This window comes from Gossypium raimondii, chromosome 9 (assembly GCF_025698545.1).
Source record: "Gossypium raimondii isolate GPD5lz chromosome 9, ASM2569854v1, whole genome shotgun sequence".
NCBI classification, from domain to species: Eukaryota; Viridiplantae; Streptophyta; class Magnoliopsida; order Malvales; family Malvaceae; genus Gossypium; species Gossypium raimondii.
This window is the reverse complement of record NC_068573.1, coordinates 44,726,601-44,738,092: the sequence shown is the minus strand read 5'-3', so window position 1 is coordinate 44,738,092 and position 11,492 is coordinate 44,726,601. Positions and strand designations below refer to the sequence as shown.

The following is an 11,492-nucleotide window of genomic DNA, read 5'->3' as shown; positions in this document are numbered from 1 at the left end:
ATTGATATTTAAAATACCACTTTTGATAAAAAGAAAATGTTCCTTACCTAAAAGGAAAAGTAGTATAGTTCAGGGACCAATTTTGTAGTTAATCCTTTTTTTTCTTTGTATCTATTTAAGTCCTCAACCCTATTTCATTTCGTCCTCTTCGGCTGATTCTTAACTTCTTGTAACGCAGTTCCAGTTGGAAGACCTCACATGGCTGCTGTCGCTGACTTGTCAGATACCCTGAACCAGTGGGAATTCAGCTGGTAATTTTCTCTCTTTTTTTCCCCTTTTATGCTCTCAAAATTCTATGGGTATCCTTTGGTTACTTCTTAAAGTTAACAAGCTTCGCTTTGCCCTTTGTTTTCTGGGTTTCTTTTTGGAACTGTGAAGTCAGTTGTAATGTCTCTTCTACTATATGCAGTGATTTGGAGGTAGATTTTGAGTCTGAAGAGAATGCTTCAATAGTCTATGCTGCATTGGGTGTTGATAAAGAGGTAATGTACTTTTAACTTGGAATGATGTTGATGAGAATTATAGTAATTGTTTCGTGCAGTTTTTAAATCTGGTTTATGTTGTAATGCAGTTGCAACCAGATAAAGTGAAGAGGCAAATGTGGATCTCTGATGGGAAACTTTCTGTGTAAATTACTTACTATCTTCTTTAATTTGAACAAAAATGTTTTTCTCTGGATTATTACTTTCAAATTCATCTTTTATAGGAATTGCATGGTTTGTATCCTATATTACTATGTTACATGCCACATATTCGGATATAGATACCGGATTATACCAGTGCTGGGAAAATATTAAAAAGATTTAGCATACACATACCCACATTGGACCGTCGCTTGGAATCGGAGTAACATTGTTATGTTTTTTGATTGATTTGACATAGACGTAGTTTAGCTTGTGGTTCCATTCCATGTTTACATAATGTTTGTCAAAACTCGCTGCCCCAACATCACCACTTTCTCACCCTTTGTTGGTACCTTAAGCTTGAGTTTTAGGCATTAGAGTTTAGGATGTGTGAAGTGATGGGAAATACTTATCTCTTGTCGCATAATCCAACAAATGATATCCAAAACGTGGGGGACAAGGAACTTCAGGGGTGAAATGTTCTTACTCCAATGTAGTAATTTATGTTACTTGTGAGTATCATATACTGATTTGCATACCATATGGGCATGTTCAAATTTATACAAGTTTTTCCATGTATTTGGTAAGTCCTTGGAGGGCCATATCTTAATACTCATGTCCCAATATGTACCTGGAAGAATCTGAGCAACATAGGGTGCTAATATTTTACTTTCTCTGTTTGAATGCTTTGTTCCTTCCAATGCCATTTCCTAACCACACTTTGTAAACAATCAGGCACTTTGAAGCAGTTGAAGCTAGGTTTCTCCGTGCATCATTTTCAGCTTTCGTTGATGTACTCACACTTGCCTCAAAAACCATCGAAGAACTTGGGCCAGGAATGGTATTGTGATCTTTGATTATTGCAATTTTACAATAAATGCTGTGGGATTCTGGCATTAATGCATTCTTTTTCGTTATTCTTGTACTTCGTCTTTTGTATTCTTAATAATACACATGTAATTTTAATTAGGATGTAAGCTTAGCTTCTAGCACACCGTTATCTTCCAGGTTTTTTTCTTTATGTATGTTGAACAAGTTTAAACATTTGGAACTATCACTAAGTTATGCCGAATTCTTCTCTTTTTACGACTCTTCATTTCATGTGTGTTTGATACTTATGTTCAACACATATTTAGATACAAGTATATCTGGTAGTGATTTAAAACCAGAAATAATTAATATCAGCTGATGCTTGCTTTAACCTGTAAGCTGTCTTAAAGGGCAGAGACAGGTGGCTGTTTTTGCTCATCGCCAAACTCATTGACCGGGATTTTATTTAATACTTTAGCCCCAAACCCCGAAGAAAAAGATTTTTCCAAAGTGAAGCTAAACCAAGTCTTACAAAATTAAACCCAGATGTGAAATAGTTATTTGCAACATTGGTTAAAATATAGGACATGATGAAATAACTGTGACCATGTTAGATAGAATTTTAAATGGTAAAAACTAACTCAACCCTTCATAAACTTCAAAAAGGCTTCCATCAATATTGCATGCAATGTCTGGTTAACAATGATAAATGCATACACACACATCATTGCAGGCCAACATTGAAATACTAGGGAAAAAATATACGTTGGTTGTGGATAGAAGAGACTTTCCTTCTTTTATATCTGAACTTTTTGGCCTTCTTTGAACAAAAATAAAGAACGAAGGGGTGCAAGTGTAGAGGCTTTCCTCACTGGATTCCCTCTCTTTGTTTCTTTGCCACCGTCACTGACTATTTTATTGGCCCTCTATCATCGTCATCCTTGGTATTTTTCTCAATATTCGTTCAGATAAGTATATAGCATCTCATCTTTCTTCGATTTCGGACGACTAAGCAATGCTTTGAGGAATCTCTTACTTTTGTTTGGATACTGATCAATGTCTTTGGGGCAACCTTTCTCCGATTGAAGACGCATCGAGGCTGATTTTCGAGGCTCTGATGGATACTAGCAAAAAAAAAAAAAATTGAAATTCATGTTAGAAAAAAAAAAGAGCAATACTTCATTGAGAGACTAGTTAATTATTATATGCTCACCCGCTGCATCACACTGGCTGAATTCGGAGTAGTTGGCTGGCTCTTATTTGGGGTTGTAGGCCTGCTGATGGATTCCGACCGTGAAAGCGGAAACCGATGCGGTGATACTGTTTGCTTCTCTGGTCATGCATTTAAACATCATCAATGAGTTCATAACTATTGAAGTAAAAGAAGAAAAATAAATTGTATCCCAACCTCGCATGGTGTCCATAAAGGAAAAGATTGCGGATTGCTGCAGAGGCTGCGGAGAAAGTGATGGAGAATGCCCTTTCCTGCAATGATCACTAGAATAAGTATCGGATAAGTAGCTACGGTTTACTAATGCATTGCACTACAAATGTAATGTTTGTTAGCCTTTACCGGAACAACATCGGGGTTTTGGAGACTGAAGATGTCGGGGTTTCTTGAATTGTAGCGCGGACAGCTTAGAAGGAACCAGTACAATTAGGAAGCTACATTAAAATCTTGTCTGAATTCGATATATAAGAACTGATATAAAAGGATTGAGAGATCTACTACCATTCCTTAACTGATGCCAGTCATCTTCATCGTCTAGGCCACATCCTACGAATTTCAACTTTGTTCTGTTTGCACCATTAATGGTTTCCCCAGCTGAAAGACGTTGAAAGAAAAAAAAAAAAAAAAAGAAGAAAAGAACAGATACCCTTATCTTCATAATTGCTTAAATTGGAAAAAAGATGAAGAGTTACGAGTAACAAAGAAAGGTAATTTGCCTGGCAAGATGTACCGTTTATGGTACTTCGGCATATTAATGACCAGCGACTGTTGGGAAAGCCCTTCACGATCGATTAAGTCTCGGCATGTCTGTAGCCTCTATAATACCGTATCCGAAGCTCAAACCCGAGTCCAATTACCATGTGTTATTTCACTATGTGCTGAAAAATAATCCTACCTTACCTGTTCGATACAAGATACTCGGAGCTCTGTTCCTGAAACCTGTTCGAGATTTTCGTCCAAAAGATCATTAACCTTGTATGTCATTGAACCCAAATGATCTACAGTGTTCACAAGAGCTTTGATGGCATAATCTTTCAATGTTTCTACCACCCTGCAAATATATATGAGTTCTAATTAGTTCTTAAACAACAATATGATGAACAAAAATAAAAACTCCAACACCAACGATTGAACGTATGAGCTTTGAGGAATATGAATTAACTCACATCTGCTTTTGATCATCATTCGTGTAAGATACCTCAAAATACTCAGCTGCTGAGTATAGCTGTGTTCTCAGATTCTTCAAACCCTGAAACACAGTAACAGAAAACCTATGTTATTCGGACTCGGGTTTAAATGTCTATATGGGTCTAAGCCCGATACGAGTATGTTTGATTTTTCTAATTTTTCCCATATATTTAGCATCAAACTGCAAAGTATGTCCTGCATACAGTTTCAAACATAACTAGATTTGCTTATAACCAAAGCTTGAATGCTGGTAACAAGCCATTAGAAAAGCTGCTCAGCCTTCAAAATGCTGAAGCCTACAATAAAGAAGAGCTAAATGTTGAGTAATATATAGAAATACAAGCACTACTGTACCTTGAGACTTTCAGAGAACAACAAGCTTTGCTGCATAAGAACCTCATCGGAACTGGATGTTTCTCGAAACATAGGCGGCATCGCAGCAGCTTTAGCTGTTAAATGTGTGCAGTGGATCGGACAGAACGTGCCTTAATCTGTGAACCAGTCGAGATTACCAGATTAAAATTTAAAGCAGAGGGGTAACCTGAAACTAACCAAAACCAAAAATGAAAAAACCTAGCCTTCGTTTAGACAACCTTGTTATTGTCTTTCCACTTGTTGTGCAGCTGGAACTTTTAAGTAAGGATCCGCTCCCCATTTATAACCTTAAAATCTGTTGCTGTTGCTGTTACTGTTACTGTCTGCTTCGGTCCGTTGAGTCTCTTGATTTTGTCCATAAATAACCGTCTCACAATAGTATTAATACTTATATTCCAAGACCAACTCACACAACCGATGTTATCATGGTGATCTGAATCTGTAACCCCAGTTTCGCATTATTTGCCATTCAGTGCGGTATTTACTTAAAAACTTAATCCTCTTTTGATGTGTGGCCTTTTGTATTTCATTTTGGAGAATTTTGAACAGATCATTAGGAAACTTGTCCATTTATTTACAAATAGATCCCTGTCTGATACAGATGACTCACTGACCCTTTTTTTTTTGGTATGTGTGTGTCCCTGTTTTTGACATTAGATCAGGAAATTTCATGTTTTAAGTATGTTGTATAATAATTGGTTTATGTATATACAATGATGCTTTGGAAACTTTATGTATGTTCTAATTTCTTCTCTAAATTTTCTTCTTCTTCTTTCCTTCTTATTTATTCTTTTAGTTCCCAAGTAATTTCATATTAGCTCATAACAGAGTTAAAATGATTTAATTTAGTTAGATTTTATAAACTTAAGAATGGACAACCAATCCGATATATTTAAATCACTTCTGAACTGCAATGAAATCAACATTAAAAAGCGAATCAATTTTTTTTCGCCACCTTTCTTACCTCATTTTTCCAAAGAGAATCTTATCGATATTCGTCACTGGTCCCATTTCTCTATTTCTCCCCACCTGCTGCGGGGGAAATGATGGTCTAATTTTCCGGAGCTCAGCCTGATTGAACATATCAACTATCTCTATCCCCTTTTTCGGGAACCAACCATATCCCATTTTAAAGTGAAGTGTTAGTTGCAAGGTTGCCATCGCGAACCCCACCACCATTTTTGGTGGACTGAAGAGGGCAAAGCTGTGCTACACATTGTAAGCTCTTGGAAGGCAAGCGAGGCTGGTATTGTGCCGTCTTCTTCAATCAAAGTCCTCTAAATGGATTCCATGCTTGAGATTTTAGCCTATTCTATATTTTTTAGTAATGATTCCTTTTTGTTCCAACTCAATAAATACTCGGTTTAGAAATTAAACATTTTATTCAATTTAGCTATATTGTGATTTCATTATAAAATATAACAAATTAATAATCGAATAAAACTAGATCAATCCGTAAAAAACTAAACAAAAGTCATACATGATATACACATGTAATAAAAATGAAATTCAAATATTGCAATTAGAGACTCAAATTTAGGGGGAAAAAAAAAAGAAAAATAGAAAAGAGAGTTTAAATTTCATGCATTATACCATGAAAATGCAATGCAATGCAATGCAAAGCCCTTGATAGCGTAATCATTGAATGAAAATATATATATATATTAATTTCGGTTATACGTGGAAGGGGACTTTTTGTGGGTTTGAAATCGTGGCTCATAGTTGTGTTAGTTAATTTCCTTTGAACATGCGATGCAAAGCCCTTGATAGTGTGTAATCAGTGCCGTGATTGCTGGGATTGCATGATTTCCGTTTAGGATTGGAAGAGAATGGATAAATATAAATATTACTAATCAACTTACGATATATGAATTTCTACAAACAGTTATGTTTATTTGATTAGACGAAGAGAAAAGAAAATGAAGCAAGAGAGTAAATTGATTTTTCTATTATTAAGATATTAGTTCTGTAGAATTAAAAAGAAAAGAAAAAGGTACATTTGCAAGCTAAACTATAATCTAAACAGAAGAAAGAATAACCGATGCACTGAACCATGTAAATATCTTCCCACTGATTCATTCACCACAATCATGAGCAGCAAGAGCTTGAGTATTTCTAATGTCTTGGAACTTTTAAAGGGGTTTTTCCCCATTTCTATGATTAAGCCTTCTGTTTCCCGATCAAGTAATATACGGCGGATCGATATAAGCCCATTCGAAAACCTGCTCGTAATGAATGGCAGCAGTTTCCCAGGTGAAGTCTCTTTGCATACCTCTTCTCATCAATGCTTCCCATGTTGACTTGTGGTCTCGGTATGTCATTATAGCTGTTCTTAATGCCTGTGCAGTAAGATCAATCTTATTTCTCATGTAAAAATTGCAGTATTTCGATTTCCAAGGGCAAGCTCGAAGGTAGTAAAAAAGGAGACAAGAAATTGAAATTTAATCCTATATGCATGAAATTAACATACCTCCAGCATACTCTCTTTTGTAAGGGGAGAAAAAGTCCACCTGCAACCACATGTCACAACCATTTCAATACTATATACAATTTAACAGTTTCATCCCTTTGTGATTTCGTCTATGACAAGCATGCACAAAATCTGGAACACAGGCTGATCTTCGAATGATATTTTCCGATGGCAAAAAAGTTAGTCTTGTGTTAATTTACAGCCTTCTATACATACAGTCAAGTTATTGAGAATATCAGTCTAAGTATATTGCATACCCTGTGCCTTCCCCGCTACGATCTCCAGCATACGGATTGAAATTCTCTACAGTGTCCTGGAAAAGAAAAAAGTTTGATGCGCAATGTGATAAAAATGGAACGGCTTAGAACACGTTATTGTTTTTAACTCACTCTAAGTCCTCCTGTGGCATGAACTACTGGTACAGTACCATATCTCATTGCAAACAATTGATTTAATCCGCAAGGTTCGAATCTTGAAGGCATCAACAGTATGTCACAGCTGCTCATTCCAGAAAAATTGAAAAATGCTGTGTTAATGGTTATCTCAATTCTCTAGTAACGTGTTAACAATAAAAAAAAATGGTTTGATTACCCTGCAGTAATCCGATGAGAAATGGGAACATTAAATCCGACCCAACCGCGAAATTTATCTCTGTAAGTTTTCTCTGCTGCTCTCATCCAGTCTTCATAGAGAGGGTCCCCAGAGCCAAGCATTACCTGAAGGAAGTTCGGATCAACCAATAATGTCTAGATAAGTCATGGTCCTCAACAAAGATAAATCTAGTTTTACCATCCATAAGCGGATTAAGAGTAATTCTAAGTCAAAAGTACCGAGGTTATTAAGTAAATGGAAAACTCACTTACGAATTGTACATTTTCTTCCATAAGCTCGGGAATCGCCCAACGGATTAGGTCAATGCCTTTCTGATAGTCCAGTCTCCCTATAAATCCAATCTGTAAAGCCCAACTTAGTGAGCAATGAATGAAAGGAGAATAGTTTCTTCACTACCAAGTTTACCCCAACAAGCAGTAAAATCTTACCAAGGGGCATTCAGGCCTAATTGGAAGGCCTAGTTCCTGTTGAAGAGCAGTCTTGCATCGAGCCTGAAGTTTACAATCGATTCAGGTTTGGACAAGAATTAGAACATTAACTTTTTCGGTTATGAATGACTAACAGTAGAAGCAAGAGAGAAATAACCTTGCCGGAGAGATCATCAGCGGAATAATGGAAACTGATGTGCTCATCTGAAGACGAATCCCATTCCGTAACATCAATGCCGTTCACAATTCCTGATCATCATTGAATGCTTAAAAAATATCCAGTTATAAAACATCTAATCTCATCTGAGACAATAAGCATGACCCATGATTGATGCATGCATTTTCTCTAAAATGGTCTGTTTTTTACCTTAATGGGGCTTACAGACAAAGCTAAGACCTAGATAAAGGTCTTACTAAACGTCGTACCCATCGGAAATGGGGTGTCATGGGGAAACTTGGGCACAAAACTTAACCTTCACAACAATTGTATGTGCATGGCCTAAAAGCTTTTGGATTTGTACCAGTATAACATAACGGACACAGTTTATTTATAAAGTAGAGGACACTTACCATTAAGAACAATCCTTCGACTGCTTAATAGCTCGTTTAAACCATGTCCACCTTCAACCGTTGTTATTTCCCATGCATAGCCCTACAATTAACAAATATAGTAGACTAAATCAATCTTTTAAGATTACTGATGTTCACATTTTTCAAATATCCATGCCTGAATATGTCATATACAGGTGTTGAGCGCAGGTACTTTAAGATAAACGAATAGCCGAAGCAACGTAATATTTAAGTGTAACATTTAAGATGTAAATATACCATAAAAAATAGAACATGTGCAAAACAAATCACCTTGCTAACTGTAAGTATTCGATCTGCTGTCACGATTGCACCCTTTAAAATATTGACGGCTTCCCCTGTGTCGAGAGCATGCGTCCTTGCCCATGTAGGAAACACCCATTCCAATGCCCCATACCACTCCCACGGCAGTCCCAAGTTCTTAAAGCTTGCTGCAGGTTCCACTCCCTAGCACATGGAAAACAATATGCTTAAAATCATTGTTGCAGAAATTTGATTCATAAGAGTTTGATTTACTAGTCTTATGGCCTTAAAAAATCTGAAAAGCAGGTTTTTTTCTAAATTGGTCTCTGTGTGCCAGAAAATGAGAAAATCGAGAACAAAGCAAAAAGCATTTACCTGATGTGCAAGGTTATGAATTACAAGGATGCTCCGAGCATCCTTATAAATTCCAAAAGGACGGTATTTGGAAGCCAAAAGCCTGAAAATTTAACATGTAAAATCAGCAGTCCACAAAATTTGCAAAGATGATACATCTCAAAAAACTATAATAGGAAAAATATTTGGTAAATGAGATCAAAACAGAAAACAATTGCAATGATAAGCAAGCAGGCAACGACTTACACGGGGACTAGACCGGCATGCCAATCATTGACAAGGAAGAGACACTTCTCGCCATAGGTATACCCTCCCAATGGAAGCACTAAGGGAGCTTCACATGCTGCATGGCAAAGTAAAGTAAACCGAAACTGTAAAGCCAAAAAACGAGACAAAAAAGGCGGTCATTTTAATGTATCGAAAAAGTAACATCGAATGACAAGCAGGACGAATACAAGTTTACCTGATTATCACCAAAAGCACCATGACTATCACCATATAGATTTCCAGGTCTATGGAATGAAGGATGGTCCACAAATACCTTGAATGGAGGCAAACCACTTAAAACATTATTAAAATTATCTCCCACTCCACTAACTTGAGAAATACATGCATGGATCTAATCAACTTATATAGAGATGGCAAATGAGGATGCTCTATGAGGAAATTCTTACCCAATCAACACCCTTCTTATACTCATGGAAGAATGCAACCTCTTGCTCCCCTCCGAAGCAAGGTACCTTAATGTGGCGATCAACATCATAAGCACCAGCGAAATTTTTGTCGGCGGACGTTCCGTTGAGGTATCTAGGAGAAACAACCATGACTCGATGTCCGCAGCCAGCCAGCACGCCCGGCAAAGAACCGCAAACATCTCCTAAACCGCCAGTCTTTGAATACGGTGCGGCTTCAGCAGTAACAAACACGATGTTATAGGTTACTCTGCTTCGGATTTCTTCTTCTCCTCCTTTTTCTTCTTCAATTCCCTCATCTTCGCCTTTAGTATCGGCAGCCTCATCTTGGTGAGAGTCAATGGTGACTTCACCTATGATTCAAGTTAATATGCTGGAGTTAACCCATTAGTCATTAAGAACAAAGATACCGGTGAAGATTTTAAGTCTGTTATTATCTAGAAAAAGAAATGAAATGTAAAGAACCAGCAATGACAATTGAAAAAATGATTTTCCAAACAATCATAAGATTTCATATGACAATCCCTACTTTTACAATGATTGAAGTATATACTTTTTATATATATTTGAATATGAATATAGAAATATAATTTTCTAAATACTCTTTAAATACATTAAAAAAAACTTTTCCATAATCAAATATATTAATATCAAACACATATCCTAGCGTAATCAAGTTCCAACAACATAGTTTACAAGGCGAGGTTGAGATGGTAGCCTACGTTTACTGGGTAACTTTCACTGCAGAAATCTCGAGTCCATTGTACAGTGATATAGATAATTTATGAAATAAGAGAAAAGACAGTGAAAAATCAACAGAGAATAGTTATAGTTAAATAACCATAGAATAAAATCAAATGTCTCACTAAACTCTGTTTTGACACATAAATTAATGAAGAATATTGTATTGACAAAGTGGTCAACTTCTGTTTCATAGATGGCGGACCAGTTGACCAAACCATGCAGGCAAAGGTATAAGTATTGCTTTGCCTGATGAAAGGGCAATGCCCAGTTTAGCGGATCGGCAGCATTTAAATGTTCCATCTCCAGTTAAGAGTTATGGCATGTGATTGATTTTTAAATTTTCCACCACGACTAACGAATTTGTTCTAAAAATCGGATTATCTTGATTATTTTTTATTATTAATGAACGAATGGAGCCCAGATTTTCGAAAACAGAAGAAAAAAAAAGACGGGAGAATATCAAATTATCAACATAAAATAACCCAATTTCTCTTTCCAAAAGAGGAAAAAGTGAAAAGCCACTAAACTAAAGTGTTTTACCAATCAAAATCATCTTGACCAAAACAGAAGCATTGATTTTTCATAATCATCTAAGGGTGTCTTTATATTATAAACAATTAACAACACTTTAAAAACTTAAAGACTCATATTTGGTTTTCGTTATTAATCAAATGGCAAGGAAAAAATAGAGTAATTCAGAACGAGAAAAAAAAAATACCAGAAGGAGGAATCAAATGCAAGGCAATAACAGAACCACAATCATCCCTGTCTAAACCTAGCATAAGACCATTCTCTTCTTCTTCTTCTTCATCGTCATCTTCTTCTTCAATGGAATTGGAGTTAGAGCTATCGTCTAAACCGCCGAACCCACCTCCATTTGCAGTTATATCCGATCTCGCAACCGTCAACTTTCCGTTTTGGAAGCTCCTTCTCGACAAAGAACTAAAACCCAGTTGCCTACTCGGTCTAAAACTGCAAGCTTTATGCGATATGTTGGCTGATAATTTGCAAGACATTAGACGAGTTACTTGCAGAGACTCCATTGACAAACAGGGAGTTCAGCAAAAAAAAAAAAGTTTTGAGAGTAAATAATCTAGCAGAGTACGAAAGGAATTTCAGAAAGAACCGAAAGAA

General features: G+C 36.4%; 3 protein-coding genes across 4 annotated transcripts; 1 reads left to right on the top strand and 2 right to left on the bottom strand.

Moving 5' to 3' along the window:
* Positions 1 to 108: 108 nt before the first annotated feature.
* LOC105800165 (uncharacterized) lies at positions 109 to 1,719 on the top strand. Its single transcript, XM_012631108.2, has 4 exons — positions 109 to 251; positions 410 to 482; positions 572 to 627; positions 1,359 to 1,719. Exons 1-4 carry the CDS (start codon positions 199 to 201, stop codon positions 1,471 to 1,473), a joined length of 297 nt encoding a protein of 98 aa, XP_012486562.1. The 5' UTR covers positions 109 to 198; the 3' UTR covers positions 1,474 to 1,719.
* Positions 1,720 to 2,024: 305 nt separating this feature from the next.
* Positions 2,025 to 4,752, bottom strand: LOC105800162 (protein ABIL2). 2 transcript variants are annotated; one of them, XM_012631103.2, is made up of 10 exons: positions 4,446 to 4,752; positions 4,207 to 4,343; positions 3,831 to 3,913; positions 3,565 to 3,715; positions 3,381 to 3,480; positions 3,166 to 3,258; positions 3,007 to 3,070; positions 2,842 to 2,930; positions 2,647 to 2,765; positions 2,025 to 2,557 (listed from the first exon to the last, which is right to left on the bottom strand). In XM_012631103.2, the coding sequence occupies exons 2-10, from the start codon at positions 4,285 to 4,287 to the stop codon at positions 2,387 to 2,389; spliced, it is 951 nt and encodes a 316-aa protein (XP_012486557.1). In that variant the 5' UTR covers positions 4,288 to 4,343; positions 4,446 to 4,752; the 3' UTR covers positions 2,025 to 2,386. The 2 variants fall into 2 exon arrangements, with proteins under 2 accessions (XP_012486557.1, XP_012486558.1); XM_012631104.2 differs by having other exon boundaries at positions 2,842 to 2,918; positions 4,446 to 4,748.
* A 1,395-nt stretch (positions 4,753 to 6,147) lies between these two features.
* LOC105800156 (starch synthase 1, chloroplastic/amyloplastic) lies at positions 6,148 to 11,471 on the bottom strand. Its single transcript, XM_012631097.2, has 15 exons — positions 11,077 to 11,471; positions 9,597 to 9,967; positions 9,386 to 9,463; positions 9,169 to 9,293; positions 8,944 to 9,025; positions 8,599 to 8,772; positions 8,308 to 8,389; positions 7,895 to 7,986; positions 7,738 to 7,800; positions 7,561 to 7,650; positions 7,289 to 7,413; positions 7,087 to 7,195; positions 6,955 to 7,010; positions 6,698 to 6,737; positions 6,148 to 6,566 (listed from the first exon to the last, which is right to left on the bottom strand). Exons 1-15 carry the CDS (start codon positions 11,399 to 11,401, stop codon positions 6,408 to 6,410), a joined length of 1,971 nt encoding a protein of 656 aa, XP_012486551.1. The 5' UTR covers positions 11,402 to 11,471; the 3' UTR covers positions 6,148 to 6,407.
* Positions 11,472 to 11,492: the final 21 nt, after the last annotated feature.

Excerpts from the sequence above, each read along its gene's own strand:
- LOC105800165 (XM_012631108.2), top strand. The coding sequence starts at position 199 with ATGGCTGCTGTCGCTGACTTGTCAGATACCCTGAACCAGTGGGAATTC. Across the intron at positions 252-409 it reads AACCAGTGGGAATTCAGCTG|TGATTTGGAGGTAGATTTTG; the intron begins GTAATTTTCTCT and ends TACTATATGCAG. Across the intron at positions 628-1,358 it reads TCTGATGGGAAACTTTCTGT|GCACTTTGAAGCAGTTGAAG; the intron begins GTAAATTACTTA and ends GTAAACAATCAG.
- LOC105800162 (XM_012631103.2), bottom strand. The coding sequence starts at position 4,287 with ATGCCGCCTATGTTTCGAGAAACATCCAGTTCCGATGAGGTTCTTATG. Across the intron at positions 3,914-4,206 it reads TGTTCTCTGAAAGTCTCAAG|GGTTTGAAGAATCTGAGAAC; the intron begins GTACAGTAGTGC and ends ACTGTGTTTCAG. Across the intron at positions 2,558-2,646 it reads CAGCCAGTGTGATGCAGCGG|TATCCATCAGAGCCTCGAAA; the intron begins GTGAGCATATAA and ends TTTTTTTGCTAG.
- LOC105800156 (XM_012631097.2), bottom strand. The coding sequence starts at position 11,401 with ATGGAGTCTCTGCAAGTAACTCGTCTAATGTCTTGCAAATTATCAGCC. Across the intron at positions 9,294-9,385 it reads GTGCTTTTGGTGATAATCAG|TTTCGGTTTACTTTACTTTG; the intron begins GTAAACTTGTAT and ends TTGGCTTTACAG. Across the intron at positions 7,011-7,086 it reads ATGCCACAGGAGGACTTAGA|GACACTGTAGAGAATTTCAA; the intron begins GTGAGTTAAAAA and ends TTTCTTTTCCAG.